General features: G+C 42.0%; 1 protein-coding gene across 1 annotated transcript in view; it reads right to left on the bottom strand.

The window, feature by feature from the left end:
- The window catches only part of trpc7b (transient receptor potential cation channel, subfamily C, member 7b), a 45,703-nt gene that overhangs the window by 8,428 nt on the left and 15,362 nt on the right, over positions 1–21,913 (bottom strand). The window contains exons 4-7 of the mRNA XM_035160542.2: positions 20,323–20,487; positions 14,116–14,332; positions 11,737–11,970; positions 9,837–10,101 (exon numbers count right to left, since the gene is read on the bottom strand). Of these exons, the coding sequence (XP_035016433.1) occupies positions 9,837–10,101; positions 11,737–11,970; positions 14,116–14,332; positions 20,323–20,487 (881 nt within the window). The remainder of the gene's footprint in view (positions 1–9,836; positions 10,102–11,736; positions 11,971–14,115; positions 14,333–20,322; positions 20,488–21,913) is intronic.

Genomic DNA, 21,913 nt, shown 5'->3' with positions numbered 1-21,913 from the left:
TTATTTTTGAGCCGTCTCTCTTTAAATAATGTCCTTTCACTTATCTGGAGGCTCTCTTTCAAGATGAAAAAGCTTCCCTGTGGCTTTTTTTGAAATATGAAACTGAACTAAAAAAGAGAGAGAGAGAGAGAACTTGATTATCTGAGTGATGAATTATCTGGTCTTGATTACGTTACATCCCAATTATCTCTGAAATGAAATTATTCTGAGTTTCAGCTGCTCTTCCCACCCTTGTGAAATGCTCACTCGTTTTAGATTTTCAGGTTCTCACAATGCGTGTTGATAATGATGAAGGGCTTTGTTCCAGGCAACATTAATGTGCCATTAAAGCAGACACACACGCGGGGATAAAGGCACACACACACACACAATTAAAATTAGTCACTCACCACAAGGCAGATTATTTATATACACTCTTCATCCGTCCTATTACACCTCCTCACTTCTATCCATAACACACTGATACAGATAGAATGAGGATAGACGTATACGCGAGTTAAGGGGATTCTGCCATACTGGATAATGTTGATTTATGGGCAGACAGTGCTGCTGCGCATTATCATTTGTTTTGCTCACCTTGTTTTCCTGCTTATTTAATTCACTGACATCTGAGTGACATAACTCTGAGGGAGGAAGAGAACTAAACAGAACTTTTAAGAGCCCCGTATTGATAAACCTGAATTTGTTTTTTTGGGCTAATTTCATTTAAGGTACTGGTCATGTGTGTATTATGCAATACCTTGTAACTGAGATGGAGGAGATGCTCAGATAATGGATTATTTTCTAACATCCTAAGAATGAGATTATTTCATTTGTGTGTGTGTGTTTTATTACATCATTGCAGAATTGACAACAGGCAGCAAATCAGCAGGGACAGTGAGCATCTGGAGACAGAGATGGACAGTGTGTTATTATCCGTTATTAAGAGTGGCAGCTCCCAATAGGCTGCTCGCAGTATGATGGCTGCACACACATGCGCACACACACACACACACACACACACTTACCCCTGCAGGACACAGACAGTAGAGAACTGGCTCTGTTACTCACCCTGCCACACACTCACGCCACATACAGCCTGGTGTGTGTCTGTGTGCGTGCTGGAGACTGGTGAGTCACTTTGGCTCCGCGGGAGCGCTCCAAACCCAATCATCGAAAGGCCCAAGTCAACCTCCTCCCCCCAGAGACATGCTCTCGGTCCTCGCTGCTTCATGCTTCATGTTTGTCTCCGTCACTGTCTTCGCTATAATCTCGGCCTCTTCTTCGTTTTCTCTCTCTCGCGCATTTTCTCATTATTTTCCCATTGCCATTGCTTTTATATCTCTCTCTGCATCACTCTCCCTTCCTCTCTCATGCTCTCGCCATCTTTCACCCCAGCAGCTTTTAGCTATTTTTGTCACTCACGCTATTCATTTGATTTATACTTTTCTTTTTTCCCATTATTTTCCCCTCTCATATATTTTTCCTCATTGTTTAATCTGCAGCAATATTCTCACATTGGCCAAATGTAAATGTAAATGTAGACTTTTGGAGCGGCGGCACCCAGCCCTCTGCTCTGTCTCTCTGTCTCCGTCTGCCCTCCAGTCATTAGCGAGATATTAAATCTCTCGTTCTCAATCACCTCTTCTCTGTTCTTCTTTTTCCTCCTCTTCTCTCCACTCCCCCGAGACAGACAGACATTCTCAGAGACAGACAGGTTGTTCAAAGAGACATAAAAACATAGACGAAACATCTTTAAATATTTAATTCAGTTAAACTTTCTATCTGTCGTGCTACAGGAGCTGTCACCATGGCAACAGCAAGGGAGGGGTCTTGCCCACCTTGGCTTTTAATGACGGAATGAAAAGTGCCAAGAGATGCCCGCCTTCCTGTCTGTGTGTGTGTGTGTGTGTGTATCAATGTGTGTGTGTAATGACTGAGATTGATTGAGATTGAGAGACAAGAAAAGTGAAAGAAAGCGAAAGGACTTATCCAAAATTGTTGTGTCTTGTTATCATGCTTGTCTATGAGTGTGTGTGTGTCTGTCTGACAGTGGGATACAGATTGCAGCAGAAAGCGAGCACTAAAAAAAATAGGGACTGTTTTCCATGTGTCTTCAGGCAAGTTGTGAGAAGTCTTATTAAGTGGGGAATACAACACCACAAGATCAGCAATTGCAATTACGAGTGTTTTGATAGTGAATCAGGCAAGACATCAACTTCACTTTAATTTGCCTGCCCCTGTGCGGTCTGGCTCTTTTTCTGTCTCTCTGTTCAACTTCATCTTTTCATAATACGCATGTAGGTTCCTCCAGAAACACAGCTGGTAAATCAAAATGGACACTTATCATATATTCCATTCACCATTTATTAGATTTTTTATTGACCATTTGCTATAGCTTAGCACCGTAACTAGACAAGCTTTAGATTCTCCACATGTTGAGGAACTGTGCGTGGGGCTATAATAAGACTCATACTTGTACCAAAACAATTGAAACTGCTAGAAAAGTGTTAGAAAATCATTAATTAAGCCGTTTCCTACATAAACTCTGAAAAAAGTCCAGAAAATTGGGTCTGGATTTACCCTTCACATATGAAGAATGCAGCTGGAGATTAACTGGGTAAGAGGTGTTCACAACAACAGGAAAATGTAAGGAACATTTTTTTGTTGGCGTCTTCTTGGAGCTCCTCTTTTTCATCCTGAGATACTTGTAGTGTTTTTTTTGTGGTTTGAGTCTCTTATCTGAGTCTGGGTCACGGAGGCAGCCAGGGAAGTTGGCTCCGGGTTTACCCCTGGGTCTCTTCACAGTTGGGCGTGCCCGGTAAACATCCAATGGAAGCACCCAGGAGGCATCCTCTTTAGGTGCCTGAACCCTCTCAACTGCCCCGTTTGGCATGAAGGAGCAGCTCAACTGCCCCCGGATGTCCAAACTCCTCCCCCCAGCGGAGGGTTTTAAATGGTAAGTGAAATTTGTTAACTAGTTACCGCTGATGAAGTCTCCTAGCAACAGGAGGCTATATCTTTCAGCCACTAAAACTAGGGTTTCGCTGACTGGAGTGGAAATCCTGGCTTTGTCTTCCGCTAACTGAATCCCTGCTCAGGAGCCTCTTACCTCGACAAAAAGGAAACAATTTCAGTGCAGAGTCTAAGTGTGTAATGATGGTCTCAGTGCTATTTCAGGGGGATTACATCTCACCAAGATGGAAATTGAATGCTTGGCATCATTTGTCATGATAATAGTAACATTTATTGGGGAATTCTAAATATTGGCACAAGCTAAAGCTATTGGTGCGGAGGTTGACATTTGAAAGCCTCCACAGGTCACACTGTATGAATGCACTCTTTTTTGGTTATTCTTCGTCCCTCCCGCCTCTCCGTCTGTAGCGCCTTGATTGTAACCGTGTCTCTTCCTCCCCTCATTTTAACATTCAGATGTGCTTGACTGCTAAAGGCTGAACACAACACCTCTGCCTTGCCTTCAGAGAGAATAAATTCTCTCTTAAGCTCGTCCCGACTCTGTCCTAACCATTTCTTTTGCTCTCAGCCTCTTCTTATCCTTCTTTCACACCCCGCCTCCCTCTCTGTCTCACCAGGATTCCCGTCTCGCCATCACATTTAATCAATCAAATTTTATTTGTATAGCCCATATTCACAAATCACAATGTGTCTCACGGTGCCTAACAAGGTGCGACATCCTCTGTCCTGAACCCTCAACAAGAGTCAGGAAAAACTACCAAAACAAACCTATTAACGGGGGGGAAATACGTAGAAACCTCAGAGAGAGCGACATGTGAGAGATCCCTCCCCCCCGGACGGACAGAAGTGAAATAGATGCCGCGTGTAACTGAACAATCAATGAAATAACAGTATTTACAACATTGATTGGAAGAAACAGTTTGTAACACAATGGTGAAGTGTGTCAATGTATATATACGTAATCAAATGTCTGAAAGAGATGAAGGGGGCAGTAATGACAAATGAATTAATTAGTTATAGTTATTGTCAGTAATGGTAGAGTGTGTGAGTAGGCGTAGCTCCATTCGTCACTCTGAACTCTTTCACGTATTTCTTTTTTTCCCCTCCTCCTGACACTTTGTCTCAGATCTGCTTTAACTTTACCTTCCTGCCTGCATCTTCAGCTCCTCAGCATTTCTATGTGCCATCTTTTATCCACTCTTCCCTCTCTGCATCCCTGCCCTCTCATCGTGTTATATGCCTTTGTCCTTGGCTTTAATCTGATATGCCTCCTATCTTGCCCGCACCGGCTGCAGCACTCTGTGTCTTTCTATTCAAATGCATGCCTTGTTTCACTGCTATGAAAAGAAGTTCATGTTGCCAAAGCAACTTAACTCTAACTGACGTAGCACAAAACTCTTCATTATGGTGTTTGAATAGCAATTATGGGAACAGGTAACAGTCAGTAGTCATTAATTGCTTTATACTAAACAGGTTCTTTTCTTTCTCACCTTTTTGAATTTGATAAATGTCTAAAGTCTAAATCTGTACGGAACCTGCGCTTCTGTCTGCTTGACCTTCTCTCATCCTCTCTCTCTCATTTTCCCCTCCTTTGTCTATGCATCCTGGCTGGTTTCCAATATTTGCCTGAACAAACAACCGAGCCCAAAAAAAACCCACCTTCATCTGCATCTGTATCTCCCCCTGTGGCTTTCTTCTCCTCCCTCTCCCTTCGTCCTGCTGCTATTCCCCGCGTTGCCCTGCCGTTTGCTGTCCTAATCGTGCAGGACTTATTCACTTGTGTTTCCGATGATTTACTTCAGCATCAATACAGTTATTGTTTAAATCTATTTTCAAGGTCCTCGACACACCCGCTGTGTCTTTTTCCTTTGCTCTGCCGCCGCATGGCTTCGACCTCTGACTAGTTAAAAAAATGTTCATCCCCATTTTCTGCCTTTCCCTCCCCTATCCTCTCGCTCTCTGCCGCTCTCTTTGTGCAGCGTTGTCAAGCATGGCTGAGTCGAACATAGAGACGAGTCCACTGCTCCAGCAGCACTGTCCAAATCAAAAATCCCTATAAGCCCGTCTCTGTGTGTGAATTGATCTGTGTATAAATGTTTGTTTGCCCACCTAAGCACCTGTTATATCATAAGCAAGAACAAACAGCGCGAGAGTGAATGTCTGAACGTGTATGTATGTGCCTACCCCTTGTGTGTGTGTCCCTTTGCTTAAGTGTATTTGCACATGTGAGAACATTACTGCGTGGGCACTCAACAAAGAACATGTGCTGTGTGTGTCACTCAGATAGTCATCTGAACCTCCACGCTTCTGGGGATTGTGTGTGCTGCTGAGAGTTTATTAAGCTCTATCCAGCTGTGCATTTATGTGTGTGAGTTTTAGCTTGTGTGTCCATATGTGTGTGTGTGTGTGTGTGTGTGTGGCACCCTAAGCCTCTCTTCCCCGGCACAATCCCCTGTCCTCCAGCCTGAGTGGTCCCTCCTGGGATATCATTACTACCTCCACCTGGCTCACTCCTCATCTCGCTGTATCAGAGCTATCAGACCAGCCCTGACTGCTGCCCTCCATCAAACATGCCCTGTCAGATCTGTGTGCCCACACACACACAGACGGAACTGTGCACGGACACACACACACACACACACACACACACACACGGACACACACACACACACACACACACACACACACACACACACACACACACACACACACACACACACACACACACACACACATGCTTATCACGCAATAGGTTCTCTGCTGGGTGACACAAAAGATGATTCCTTAGTAAATACATCATTTCTGCACAGCATAGACAGAAAAAAAAAATGTGCAGACACAAAAGAGAGACACAAAAATGCAAATCAAAATTACACAAATAAGTTGATTGGATCTGCAGAAACAAAAACATTGCAAGTACAAAAATAAAAGCATTTGTACTGTCAACCACTTTACAGAGAGGTTGAGATTTAAAGCCACACTGACCCCTGGTGGTGAGAGTGACAACAACACAAACGAGGGAGTTCCTGTCACGCTGAAATTACTGTGCAGCTCCCACCATTTGAATAAGTAAGAGGAAATGGCTCATTTAGAGGCTGAAATTAAGGGACACAGACGAACGAGAAGAGCAGTCAGAGGTTGTTAAGACGAGCAGAAGTGGTTTCCATTTGTAAAGCAGCTGTGTAAACGCCCATTTCTGGAATGAGCCTTGATGTTGAGGAGAAGTGATAAGGAGACTATGCACTGAGCTAGATTGTACTCTCGTGATGGAAAAACCGTAACGGTAATGATAAGACAGTTACATCTACAGAGCCCGAGGCTTGTTCTGTACCCTTTCTTTGCTTTTGGAGAAGTCTTCATTATGCCGGTTTGCCACTACGCTCTCTCCGACTGCTCATTCTAACTCCATTAGACTCTGTTTCCACCTGTCCATCTGCCTCTCTGTCAGTTAACTCCCTCTCTGTCTGTCTGCTCATGACGTTTCCCTGGTTCTCTGGCGCCATGTGGGCAGCCAAGCAGAACTCGCAGCCAGTAGCGCTGTGCTGTAGCTCAGGAGAGAAGCTGCTGTATGTAACCACGGCACAAAGGTTCAAGCAAAGGTAGAGTCCAATCCCACACGTTTTATCATCAGGGATTCTATGTACAGTGAATGTTTAGCAGGTCATAAATTCAGAAACCACTCCCAGGCCACTCATAGCTCATAGTTTATAGGGACATGTGAGGTTAATGGAGTTCAGACATCTGGTTCATTTAACCAAACATCTGAGGTTGCACTAACATCGACTGATCGAAAAGAGTCAAGAGTGTAATTGCACAGAGTGAAGGGTAAGGTTAGATACACACTGTATGTAACTAGAATGTCACTAAGCAGAGCATATACTGCCGCCAAGGCCCAAAAGGCTCCTTAATGAAAGCACATTTAAATTCATATTAATTCAAATTTTCATAAATATCCATCAATTATGGATGAAAATTATGTTGAAAAAGCCCTTTCTCACAGCATTAATGAAGGTAAAGAAGAAATTCTTGGATCCACACCCAGATCTGGATCTGCACCAAAATCTTATGGCTTCCTCCTCCCATACCACATCCTTTCACCAAGTTTTGTGGTAATCCATCCAGTAGTTGTTGCGGGTTGTTGACAAACAAAAAGGCCAACAAATAAATGGACAGGGGTGAAAACAAAACCTCCTTGACGTAGGTGATATAGAGGAGCGCTCTCCTATCAAGTGAACATGTAGACCCAAGTGCAGAAAGTTGCACAGGCAGGTGCATTACCAGATAAGAAGAGCAGGCAGACAGATGGATGAGCAGGCAGTCTGGCACAGTGAACAGCCAGGAAAACTGAATCACAATCATAGCACGGCTTGCCAAACAAATAGAGAGAACAACATGGTGGCAATGCTCCGATGGTCATTCTAACATTATCACGTTTAATCCTTCAGCTCTGGTTGTATTATGGAGATGAATGTTGGGTGCAAGGTAATAAGCTCAGGGTAAACCGTGGTGTGTGATTCACTAAACCAGTAACAGCAAACAAGCCCACAACATCAGGTTTATACTTATGAAGGAGACAGATGCTGACATCTGGCAGCAGTTTGTCTTCATCTTTCGGGTTTAACTTTGCTGCTATAATAAAATTCACTGAAGGCAGACATTCAAGTTCAAGTCATACACAAATCTGAAAAACCTGGAGGGTAAATTATGCAAAAGAACATAAACAAGAGCGTCATGCTCCACTGTGTCGAGACTGATTTTGAACTTGTCTTTTGCTCTTAACCTGGTGAGATGACTGATTATCAAACTGAAAAAAAAGCTGGAGCACTGCAATAACATAATTTCCCACTGTGGTAAGGAAAAACAAAAAGAACAGCATGGGACAATATAATTACAAAAAGACTTGCTCTGTCAGAATGAGCAGAACTGGTTCAATGTCATCTGTTTAAATCCCAAGAACGTCTTCTTCAGAGGGAATGAGTAATGATATGTGACAGGGAGAGAGACGTGAGAGAGAGTTTTCATTCTGAGATGAATGATGATAAACAGACTTGCTGAAAGATCCTGTCAGTCGCACAAGATGGGTAACTTCCCTCCACACATGAGACAATAACTTTGAGGGTTGCTCCATCACTCTGGTTGCCGTGGATGTGTGGCAGTGATATGGATGAGCTCAAAGGAAGGTGGGAGGCAGATGCGTTACTGCTCAGATTGATGCCTTCAGGGATTTGTTGGATGAGTTGATTGCTTTACAACCAGGTTGATATACGACACAACGACTTGAACATGTAAATGCTAAACAGCGAAATTAATAGACTTTCAATCACTTGTTGCTGATATGGAAAAGCTTATTTAAACAAGTGAAAGATGTATATTTAAGGCTTGGTATGGATGTATGATGTGTCTGCTGTTAAGTGCAAACTGACTTCAGTTTAAAATGCACATTCCATCCTTTGAAATGAGCCTGATAAGCATGTTGAATGCAACACTTTCGCAGGTAGAGTGTTGTTATCACCCCATTTGCAATTTCAGTTTGGTCATTTCCAATTATAAAATTCAATAATAGCCTGCGCCAATTAATCTGTCAAAGTCCTACAGGAGCCCGAACAAGGACCAGGTCTTTTACAGCGTAGTCATGCTGAGATTATCTCATGGCCTGTGTGAAGAGGATGATATGAACTAATGACAAGAGAATATTGAATTAATGTGAATCGATTCTCGAAGCCTTTGTTCTTGAAGTGCTCTATCAATTCCACACACTCGTGACCTTTAGTTATACATGGATGGCTGTCATTTGGTACAATGGCCTCCATCTCATCACTGTCAACCTTTCTTCATAAATCCTGCTTCAGATCAGAGCTGGATCCTGGCACCTAATCACACGATAGGCAAGGTTTTGTACCACAGAGAAACTTCACCAAATAGTTTGGAGTATGTGATATACCAATGCAGCGCCTGTTCTATACATGCCTGTGTGGAATAAGCTATTTTTCTGGTTGGTGGTAATGCTAGTGACAGCTTTCCTACTGTGAAGACAAGCTGCCAGACTCAGTGCGCTGAATCAGTTGTCTTTGCCTAAAAACACGGTGTTATCGTGATCGAAAACCTCATGAGTGTTGATGAGTCCCAGCCGCCGCTGCTACAGAGCACCGTTCGCCAATCAATCAATGGGCTCAGATCTGTTTGCCTCATAAAAAATAAACTTTCGGAGCATTTTTATAAATATTGATACTTTCCCCCTTTCCGCTCTCACAGACACTTTCTACTTTATTTGAATTCCCCTTAAATGTAGATCAATAGCTGTGTTTATAGCAGAGATAAAGCAGACTGCAGGCCTGTGCCACGGTACAGAAAACACACAATGCTACTGCAGAAATGGACAGTTTACTACCCACAGTTTTGTTAAAGCTGTGAGTTACACTAACCATTCAAAAGTGTTTGTTATAGATTTTAACGTGCGAGGAATCCCTTTAACCACTCTCCTCATTAAAATCAACCAAATGGGCTGATTTCCAGCAATGAGCCAGAGGAGAGATTAAAGTTTGATCCCTGACACTAATAAAGAGATTTAACTAACAGTCTAATCAGGGTGGACGTGACAGTTTATATGTCCCTCGAGGTTTCTTTGTCCTATGGCCTTGTCTGGCAATAAAAGCAACAATGGACCCCCATTTAGATTCTCTTGACATTAAATCACCAGCACTGGGGATCCTCGTATATCCCCACTGTGCTCAGCTTCATGAGTACGAGTGTAAGAGCGAGTAGGGAAAAATGCATGGAGACATTAATGTGTGCGTCTGTTTAGATGGAACCACGGTCGGGACACACAATCACACATTCACCCAGTGCCATACGAACCAAAACACAGTGAGGCGGTTACTCACGTGGTGAAGGCAGGATTGTATTTGGCTCCCAGGTAATACGAGTACAGGTTGAACATGCCGATCATGAAGGCCACAAACACCATGATGAAGATGACCATGAACTTGAAGATGTCTTTGACCGTGCGCCCCAGAGAGATCTGCAGTGGGCCGAAGCTCTCATTGGCCGGCAGGATGTAGGCGATGCGCGAAAAACTCAGCACAACGGCGATGGCGTACAGGCCCTCGGAGATGATTTGGGGGTCGGAGGGGCGCCACTTGTTCCTGGCTGGAGGAGAAAGAGAGAGAAAGAGGCTGAATAGGTGAATAAGGCATGTGTGATACTGAAAGAGCAACCACAGAGTCAAACTAGAGATTGTTGTATTGTTGATTAATTTAGAGGCAGTAAAAATGTCCCATGTTTCTTCTAGAATCTGATGATTCAAGCAGAAAAGCAAAGCTCCAACTTTAATGTTGAATAACTCATAGCTGATTTTATGGATTGAGTATTTAAGGTATTTCTGATTGTCAAACTGAAACAATTGGTCAAAAGTCGATTTCATATTTGCTAAAACTATTTAATCCCCCATATTTACTTTAGCCAAGGAGTTTGTTTTCATTGGGATTTGTTTGTTAGTCTTTCTGTCCGTGGGGTTATTTAAAAACTACTCAACCAATTTCCGTGAAGTTTTGCAGAGAGGTGAGGCACGACCCAAGGAAGAAGTCATTACCATAACACTCCTAGAGGTGTACGCTCTCCGAGTGCACTTACAATTAGCATTTTTTTCCAGCCTGAAACCGTATGATAGTGTTTTATTAAGCATTCACTAAAACTTCAGGAAGTGCTTATGAATACTAAATTGTTACTTCAATCTCATACATCACCTTATCCTGTGTCACATGTGCAGAGAAAACGTTTGGTTACAGTGTGATCTCATGTTTGCAAGAGATATTCCTAAAGAGCATGAACTAGGCTGTTTAGGAACATGTGCTTTGATGAAGGAGAAGGATTATGTGAGGATAGAAAGATGAAAGTTGGAGGGGAAAGAGGGAGAGGGAGGAGTATCTGACTTGTGGACATCAGAGGGGAGAGATAAAGAGATGAAGGAGAAATAAGAACGCAGAAAACAGTCACACATGTAGACAGATCGGTAAACTAGATAAAAGGCAAATAGAAGAAATAAAAAGAAGAGCAAGTAGAAGAAAGATCGCGTCTGTGAAACGGTGTGTATATGGGAAAAGGAGTATGAACATATATCAAAAAAACATGTATAATTTTCAGTGCAGATGTGGGGACGTGTGAGGATTATATCTGATAATAAACTGTATTTACTGATGTGTCATGACAGAGTCAGACCACCAGATGACAGCACTGATGAAGGTTCCCTGAGAAGGCCACTCAGAAGTGTACAGTCCAGTCGCCTGCAGGCTGTAGCAGTGTTTTTATGGTGGAGAGGAGTTATGATATGATGATGTGTTCAATATCCTGACAGTATATTTCTAAGAAAGTCAGACAAAGAAGGAAACAGTATTAATTCTGACTTGAACATCTTGCGATAAGTGATGACATTTTCATCTAAATGACAAAACACACTCTTATCCTCGATGCACGCACAGGTTTTCAGTTATTCATGACATTTTTACTCTAAATCTCATTTAATTTGATTTTCTTATCAGTGACTGATGCAGCATGAGACCGATTCAAGCAGCTCATGAAAGCTTTAACGTTTTATCATGGGGGTGTAAAAAAAAACTGTCTGGTAGATAAGGAGTGATGCAGTTTAACATTTTGTGTCATAGAAAGAAAAAAGGAAAAGGATGGTTAGCAGGATAGTTACCATGAACAGAGGTAGTCAAAGAAGAGGGCCACATACAGGAGACTCAATCACTAACATTACTGTCCTTCTTTATACTAACTGCTTACCGAAAGTGAAGTAAGCGACTTCGTCAGGCAGCGAGGCGTTGCTCAGGTCTTCGTCTAGTACATGCATGTCCACATACTGCTGAGCTTTGGACGCCTTGAGGAACGCCATGAAGCGTGCCGTGAAGGATGCCACGAAGATGGACAGCATGCCGAAGTCCAGCACGTTCCAAAGGTGCATCAGGTACTCCCTGGGCCCGTCGCTCCAGATCTCCTTACACTCTGACCAGATCATACCTGAGAAAGGATACACATACGCATACATTAACATATGAATACACTGTGGAAAGACAGGGAATACAGAAGATAAGTACACATACACAAGGGCAGAGAGACGCTCAGAGGCAGTCCTACAAACCTAAATGAACTAATAAATGCATAGACATGGAAACTTGAATGTTCACAGTAGAACCCCACTGATTCAGATATCCATTAATGTTTACAATATCTTCATTCAAGATATACATATTTGGTCGTATATGTGCTTTCTTTTTATTTAGAGTTATTTATAATATAGTTTAGAGTTTAACTGTAAAATATTAAGCCTCAATCACATTTCCTGTTCTTAAGGGGTTTTACAATGACCTTTATAATGTCCTTGGCCTGGTGATTTTAAAAATGTAGGAGACCACAGATATAATGACAGATTTAACAGATTTTTAATCTTATAATCATCAGAACGCTCAGACTATTTGGCCAGAACTATAGGACCACACACTTAGCGTTTGTAGGAAAGGATTTTGTATTGGCGATTCCAGAGATTTGGGATCTGACACAAACTCGCGTGATTCTTCTCCTTCTTTTTTTTTAATGAAACTCCAGATCGGGGGGGGGGCTCCGACTCAATCAGCAGCATTAAGATGATTTTGTAAACCCCTCATACTTCAGGATTATATGGGCAGATAATCTGCACCGACTGCCCCCTAGTCAGGAATCATTAACAAAGTTTTTTAAATATAGACTGATATATTAGTATCAGAATTTATTTACTCACTAACATCAGTATTGCCATTGGCAACAGCCCCCAAAAGTCCTTCCCTACCTGTAGCCCACATACGCACACACACACACACACACACACACACACACACACACACACACACACACACACACACACACACACACACACACACACACACACACACACACACACTTGCCTAATTCCTCCTACGCAACCACTCATTCTCAATTTGGATCCAAAACAAGATGAACGTCACTGGAAAGGCTCCCTGATCAGTATCATCTCTATAACAATTACTGAGCCTTCAAAGCATGCTGCTGGAATTACAATTACCCTGGTTTGTGTAAGCCACGACTCACTGCACACACACCCAGACACACACAAACACACACAAACACACAAGAGCACCTGCTGACCACAGAATGGCGTCATTATACAATATGTTGAAAAATAAAAACTGAACCATATGTGAACCAAGTTTTACAAAGGCACACACGTAATGTTATATTATGTGTGTGTGAGTTTCTGGATGGAATTAACACAATCAGCAGATAAGAAGCAGCCGAGATCTGACAGACATTTCCATGGACTCTTTATCCTTCCAGTTTGTCTTCGTCTTTCTATTCTTCATTTTTCATGCCTGCCTCCTCGTAAGCCGCACATACACTCTACTCCTCCTTTTACTTTCATCTGCCTCCCTCAACAGACCCAATCGTTCCGTCTCTTTCTCTCCATCCCTCCCTCAAACAGTTCCTTAGCACCACCTCTCGGGTCAACCTCCAGCTAATCGTTTGGAATCAGCATGGCTACTGCTTCAACAAGTCTGGCCCATGCTGCATCCAACCCGGGAAACTTCTATTACATCCTTGCAAGATAAAAGGCTCTGCTAAGTTCAATTGTAGTTTGTGTATTTGTGTGTTTGTTTGTCAGCAGAATTATGCAAAAAAACACAACACAGACTCCTGCAAAACTTGGTGGAAAGATGGGACATCAGCAAAGACAGTACCCAATAAATTTTGCAGCAGATCTGGAAATCTTTAACATCGTGATATAGGGCTTTTTCCCTCCATAATGGAAATTATGATTGCATTATTTGCATTGTTCTCTTGCCTTAGCTACAAGGCTTGTGGATTTATGGATACTGTTGGGCCATGGTGCAGGTATGTGCTCTACATCATACTGATTAAAAAATGATTTTAAACAGGAAATCCACCAGGAAATAATTTGCCCTGACTCTCTTACATGTCATGTCAAGGATATTTCTTATCATGATGGTGAATCTGCCTTGACCGTGACTATCTTACATGTATTTGCATTTTAATTGGCTGCAACTGTGCAGAATATCAAACGAAGCCTGCATGTGTGTGTGTGCGTGTGTGTGTGTGCACTGTGTGTACAGTCTATGTGAGAAGGCGACTCACCCAACACCCATTTCATGATCAACATCTCTGTCCAGGAGAACTGGGTGGTCTTGACCCGGAACACCTGCCGCGGGTGGTCTGTGATGGTCTCGTTGGGCAGGTTCTTGACGCCCTCAAAGCGGTCGGAGGCGTTGACGACCAGCAGACCCAGGAAGATGGTGAAGGAGACGGCGTGAGCCACAAACTTCATGAAGGGGCTTCGCAGGATCTGTCCGATCTGGAAGTGAAATAATATCATCATGAATAGAATAGATTTAAGGTGATGCCAAAGCGGTCTTGTCACTGCAGTGGATTAAAGGATAGGACGATGAACACATTACAGTTAAATCTGTTGAGCATTTGTGTTGATGTGTGTTTGCCAACACAACAGCCTGTGACAGGAAGTCATACTGAACAAGCATGTTTGACGTGTTTTTTGAACAGTTTAAAAAAGTGAGGAGCTGCTGCCAAAATAAACAGTTTATAGTTCCTGAGAGTTTGGTCCTCAGAGATCAAAATTTGAAAAGCACCACTACACAACCATCTTAGCTTGAGAACAGCATCTGCTTCGTGGATGTGCTCAATCACCAGTCACTTTCACAGAAACACAGAGCCACAGTAACAGGGTGCCAAACCATCAAGAGTGTGTGCAAATGCACCATATGTTGAAAATGTAAGGAGCGTTAAACATGCCACCACACAGGGACCCTTTCATAATTGCACAAAAACATGGCAAGATACACACACACACACAGAGAGAGAGACTCACACACACACCACACGCACACACGCACACACACAGACTCACACACAGGCAGACAAAGAGACACTTCCAACCCCATCTGAGATCCCACCATTCGCTACTCTCTAAACCTGCTGCGTTCAATATTGGCTACCCACAGGATATCTCTACTCTCTGCATGCACAGTAACACATGAGGTTCAATGGCTGCTCCAATGCCAGTCACTACCAAACCATGTGGGAAGAGGTTGTCTGGTAAATCTCAACCCTGCACAAACCATTTATCATCCTCCTCCTGCCACTGGGACGGCTCTCCGAGCTGCTTCACTGATAAAGCTGATCCATTTCACTAAATGAGATGGTCAACCTAGATCAGGCCTACCAAACGTGAAGACAGCTAATCCTACGGGTTTCTTTTTTGTATGCGCGTGATGGTGACAAGAGCTGATCCTCTCGACTCCTTCGAAATGGTGGCCGCTGGCAGCAGGGTGCATGAAGGCTAAATGAAAGAGGTTTGGTGTGAAATTGAAATCCCAGAAGGCAAGACTGGAGCTGCTCTGTCCTCTGTTATTCTCTAACATATTTTCACCTGGAAGAATCAAAGCTGACATATACTTAGTGGAGACGGACATATGCTCTCTCTCACACATACTCTATACCATTTACCATTATTTATTATTTATCTAAATGTCAGCATTTTCTTTCCCTTTTTTTTTTGACTACTATTTTGTAGGTGATTCAAATTTTGCAACCTTAGTGACAAAGGTTAAATTGATTGTGAGCCTGTCCTATGGGTATCGATTGGACTTTCTTGGAATTTCTCGCGACCTGGGTTTGAATGTCCCAAGAGACAAGAGGGCAAAGGGGGATAAAACAACAAACAACAAATGACAGCGATGCAAGGGAGGAGCCAAAGGACATCTTGAGTGTGAATAATGAAATAATTTAAACCCCACAACCAGGGCTTGTGAGAGCTTGCATGCAAAGAGAGCTTAGAGCAAATTAAACGGATGACAGACTGCAGGAAAGTAATTAAAGAGAAAATCATTAGCTAACATGGGAGTGTGGGAGCAGTGTGTAAAAATTCATAAATGTCAGGCTATCATTGTCAAACTGATGTGATAGCTGGTATAATTACCATAAATAAATAGCCTCTACACCGGGGTTCCGACCTCTTGCCTGTATACGGCCCACAAGACAAAGCAAAATAGAAATACAAAGAAAAAAATCCCGACAGTAATTAACTTTTTTCGAGGATTAAAGAAAATGGTCGACTAATATGTCATTCGGGGTGGTCCCTCCCGGCTGTAGTGTGAACAAAACTCACACGTAGCTGTTACAAATCATCACTGACAATTACAGTGACTGTCATGAAAAGAAAAGTAGAAAGGAAAAACAATAAAGACAAGGCAGTGTGCCTGGTTTGCAGGGGGAAAAAGGGCCAATCTCAAGCTTCATTACAGCTGGAAACATGCTGCTAAACTGGATGAGTTGTAAAGACAAATGCTCGGAGAGATAACACCCTTCGCTGGAGTGTGCAGCAGCTTTCACGAGACTGCTTTCTGACAGAGACAATGCCATGCAGACAAGTTTTGTGTTGAGCGAGCTAATAGCCGAGAAGCTGAAACCACATTTTGAAGGAGGATTTGTGAAGGAGCCTCGCTGCTGCCGTGGAGCTGCTGGAACTGGTAAAACTGTCAAAACGTTTCTGTTTGTGTCAAAGAACTGTCACAGAGTGGAGCACTAATGTGGCAAAATATATTGGAAAAACCACTGAGGGGCAACCACTTTTCCTCTTTGGCTTGTTATGATACAAGAGGCATAAAAATACCATCCGACTGTTTTGTGTGTGGAATCAGGCAGTAAATGGTGTATTTGCAAACCGTGCATGGCGTGACCAAAGAAGGCTGGGATTTATCTAAGTAAGTTGTTTTGTACACAAACAAATCTGAACTTTGAAACATTTTAAAGTTTAATAATCTAGCCACAGATGGAGCCAAGGACTGCTTGAGTTGGCAATTGTCAAAAAGACACGAGTCATCTCAGTCTTGATCTAAATGATATAGATATATGCTATTTTATCATAAAACAAGACATTCTCTGCACACATTCGCTAAAGCTTAAAAATATTACAACAACTCAAGCTCAATGTCCCATCCATCTTCTCAGCTCTCTGCTTTCAAATATGAAATCATCTCAAGCTAAATTAAAGCTGTACCAAGTGCAACCAGAAGGGGGAAACGTTTTGCATTTCGCTCCTCTGCAAGAATAAAAGCCTGCTCTGACATCTGTATATTATGCCTGTGACTTTGTAAAACTCCTTGAGGCATTTAGCAAGAGGTTTTAGGACATGAAAGGCAAACTAAGAGAGCTGTATATATTATAATCCTTTTAATGTGGAATCTTTGAGCTGCCAAGCAATATCAAGGTCAAATGCTCGTATTACAACCTCTCTCTAATCGAGTCCTACAAAGTGTATGTACGTCCTGAGGATTTTCTTATTCTGAGGAAACGTGTATTGACGTGCATCTCTGTTTGGAACTAATTTCTGCTGTGAACATTTCTTTCAAAACTGACTTTTGCAAAGACGCACGACTGACTCACACAAACCTGGAAGACTAAAACTGTGAGTATCAGCATCAATACCATCTGACATCAGATGCCTCCCCAATGTGTTTGATAGTTCATAAGTCATTCTTCCTCACGACTTGCGGTAAATCTCTGTTGAGGAATGAACAGCACGTCTCACACTCACTCAATAAAGTTACTGGTGTCCACGGACCTAACACAGTGTCAACAAATAAAGGAAACAGATTACAGGACTGGTTTATTAAATTCTGTATTTTGTACAGCAGCAATTGCCAATTTCTCTGCAATATTCTTATTTTTAAGGGAATGATGTTGATTAACTACTAGAAATAAATACTGACCCACTAATTATTTCATCAATAATACATTGCAACAAGTAGATTTGTCTTGGAAAGCTGTTTGCTTTGCTGTGTAAATGTATTCAAATACTAAGACACTGTTCCTTAACAAAAAAGCATGGTGCTTGTTCCAGGAGCAGGAGGAGGAGGGGAACCTGACATCCACTCCCAGGCGTGTTTTCTCTTATTCCATGTTTCATCTCCTTTCTGTCACTCATGTAAGGTTGCAGTATTCTCATAAGCATAAACCCCCCCCACATAACACACCATGTTTCACCCTTACCAATCAATAAGAGAGAGAAACCATCTACATCAATATTTACATCTCTCGTGGGTTTTTTTCTTTTATCTTGTGAGATTTTCAATGACATCATATCCACGCTCGCTCTGTCTGCCTCCAGTAACTCGCCACTTATCTTCGAGCAACAAAATTATCGATATCTTCTTCGGCTCTCCCCTGCTGATATGAAATGTAATAGGCTGTGTGGTTGTGATAATGGTGTGTTGTAGTGAACGTTATGAGCTGTAAGACATGAGCATTTGATGAGATGAGCACAAAATTGCGTGATTAGCACCGGGTGTGTACGAGTGCACTCTCACAACACATCAAAGCTTCCTGGCTGCAGCCTTTGTCTTGATGTATTTTTCTCTTTCGCTCCGACTTTATCTATTTCATTATCAAATCCGTTTAATATACCTTTTTGTCTCAGTTGAATTGCCATCACATCATCATCAAGTCTGCATAAACATCCATTTAGTTTCTCAGTTATTAATTTGATTAAATTGTTTTTTTTGTTTTCCTTCCTTCTATCCTGGCCTTTCCTCATCTCAAATGTCTATGTTCACTATTTACCTGGTCTTTTAAAATCATGTACTGATAAATGATAACACAATAGTATAAACACAGTAAATGGTGCTTTCGGATTTTTATTATTTCTCCACACTGTACCTTTTTCCCCTGTTCTCGCAGCTGCATCAGAAAATGGCAGACTATGACAAGCAGGCTCATCAGCTAGAGGACTCATAATCAAATGAAATCACACATGTGCATACACGTACAAACACACACACATGCGCGCACACACACACACACACTCATTAACATTAACAGGTGTTTTCGTGACACGGCGCGATCTGAAGCAGCTCGTGTCTCGTGATTAAATCCACGTCTGGCTGGTGGAGAGGTTCAGTGTCACTGCTCCACATCCTCTCACACAAAATGACTAATTCATTAATCATACCTAACACTCAAAAGCCCTCAACCTTGTTTCTGAATCTTAACACACAGACACACACACACGCAGATGCACACACTCAAACTCATACACACTGCAATTGATGAAAAGGTAGAGGGGTATGACGAGCAGTTTGGCATAAGCGCTAGCTCAGCTCCGTCGTATTGTGTCATTTTACAGATTATAATTTGCTTGATGGAGTATTAACTAAACGTGGTGAAGTGCCTAGGGGCCCTATAATCAAATCGCGATCATACAGTGTTCTGTAATCACAATTCTGTGATGTTTTTAGCTACTATACACAATTAAATTTGGTCACATATTCACCAAATGGCTTTAATGATTCGTTTGTGAGAAAGAGTGTGCAGCAGCAGTCTGTGGAGCTGATACAACTGTATCACTCACATTGAGTGAGTCAAAGTTTAATTCAACTTCAATTTGATTTGTATAGTGCCATATCACAACGTGTATTATTTCAAGGCACTTTACATAGTAAGATTGAGACCTTAGAAGATCAGAGAGAAACCCAACAGTTCCCAGAACAAGCAAGCACTTGGAAGACTGAGAGGACAATTGTCTCATGATGAGGGTCGCTGGGGGGAACTGGCTGGAGGGGTACTACCTGGACGGGTCACTGGCGCATCTCAGAGACAATTTATAGAGACAAACAACCATTCACACTCATATTTACACCTATGGTCCAATTAACCTAACCCCCAATGTGCATGTCTTCGGACTGTGGGAGGAAACACATGAACACACAAACACGGGGAACACATGCAAAGTGTGCTACCCACTCAACAAACCACATGCTACATGATAAGTTAAGATCTACAGTAGATTCTGGATGGAGTATCACCTTAGCATTCAGATGCAATCATGTTAGCATATTGGTGGGGTTGTAACAGGACTGTAATGGGGCCACTGGCATGTTAGCATTCAGATATTCAGATCAAAGCACAGCTCATCCTCAGTACAGCTGAGGATGATGAAGTACAAAGGCAGGTGAACATGTAGAGAGAAAATGTGGAGATGAGGCTAACAAGCTGAGTCTGTGATGTTTTGAAATAGTCTCTGTATGGAGTCTCTCAATTTTGTTATCATCCATCAAACAATGTTCATGGTGTGCAATGTGCCTTTAAGCTGCCATGGTCTGCTAAAGGACTCTAGACTTCCAGTATTGTTGCCACAGCTGAGTATTACAAAACAAAAAAGAGAAATGACAAAAACCGCATAAAACAATCCTGTGTGTATTAACTCTGAGTTGGATTAGTGGAGATGATTGGACAAAGAGCTGGTGAGTAAAATAGAGTATGTGTTCATACCTTGCTGCATGGCATTATCCAGTAGGCAATGGCCAGGAAGGGCAAACCTACGGTGACCCCCAGCACTGTCCAGCACTTCACCCCCACGGACTGCTGCCTCAGACCAGGCAGGTTCTCATACCAGATAGTCATGAGCTGCTGCTGGCAGTTGGGATGGGCAACGAACTAGAGCGAGAAAGAGAGAGTGATGGACACAGAGAGAATAAAGGGAAAGGAGAAAAGAGAAGAAACGTGAGTGAAAAGAACAGAAAAATAAGAGAGGAGCTTCTCATTCTAACTTCATAAAACATTCAGATGGTTCTTCTGCAGAAGCATATAACCACCACACCGGATCATGGAAACAAAATGTCAGTATCACATTATTATGTGAAAGGTTTATTATAAGAAGATGTTTTATGTTATAATAATATAGTATTTATCTTTATGTCTTTTATCTTTCTAATGTGAAGTGTTTCATGTTCCTTGTGCACCAAGTGGAGGGGCACTACAAATTTCTTTGTATCATAATACAATTACAAAGGCTTTCTATTCTATTCTACGTTATATTATATTCAATAAATTGCTATATTTTTCTAACCTGAAACTTGTGTTTGAATGATGAGAAATGTGCCCAGAATAGATAAATTGATGAATGTGGCTCATTTACATGATCCAATTAAGTCCTCCACCATGCTAAATCTCTTTCCACTCCACTGGCTCATGGGCATACAGTGTAGATTTGGGTAGAGAGAGAAGGAACATGTCCCTAACAGGGTGTTGCTGAACTGTAACTACATTTACTCATCTTAAAACAACGTTGGCATTTTAACTCCCTCTCTGTGTTACTGGTAATATCTATGAATGGTTATTGTGATGAAGAATGAATATTGGTGGAGTTGGTGATGAATGTGAAACAGTATTTATAGTTTAAATCTTTTTAATGTCACAAGTGGACTGGTTCTTCAGTAGATGTCCTATTTGCATGGCACTGGTTCAGTGTCCATTAATGAGGTGAAAATGCCTCTTAAGTGAATTAAGACTTCAGGTCATTTCAGAGAGAAGAAGTGAAGTGGAAACAAGTGCTGAGCAACATTGATCTCCTCTGAAATTAGATGGAAAAATATTTACCATTAAATGCCTCCTCCCCCCTGACCATTAGTGGAAGTTGTGGTGATAGAGTTATAACTGCACGTGGGTCATTAAGCATTATTTATAAAGTAAATTAGCCGCAGCTTGTCCATCTGAGTCAGCAGCAGCAAAATGTACTTTTTCCTTTCTATGAGAAACTCTGGTCATTTATGCTCGTGTTGTGTATTTTGGGGATTTCTTTTGGTTCTAAGTCCCTTTTCCATTGTTCCAGTTACTATATCCCACATTCATTATGTCTACACTGAATGATTCAAGTATAACACCACCGAGCATCTTTAACATGTGCATGCTGCACTGGGCACTTTCAAGTACTTTGGAGTAAAAGACACAATGAATGTAAAATGAATGAAATTATACTGTATTCGTGAATAGCGCTTGGTTTTCTCCTCTTAATGTAAATAACCACAGTATTTCCAAGTATCTGAATGTGTTGGCTGCTTTTCTATTTGGAGCAAATCTATTG

Source organism: Hippoglossus stenolepis, chromosome 7 (assembly GCF_022539355.2).
Source record: "Hippoglossus stenolepis isolate QCI-W04-F060 chromosome 7, HSTE1.2, whole genome shotgun sequence".
NCBI classification, from domain to species: domain Eukaryota; kingdom Metazoa; phylum Chordata; class Actinopteri; order Pleuronectiformes; family Pleuronectidae; genus Hippoglossus; species Hippoglossus stenolepis.
Note: the sequence above shows the minus strand (reverse complement) of the source record. Positions and strands in the feature narration are given on the sequence as shown.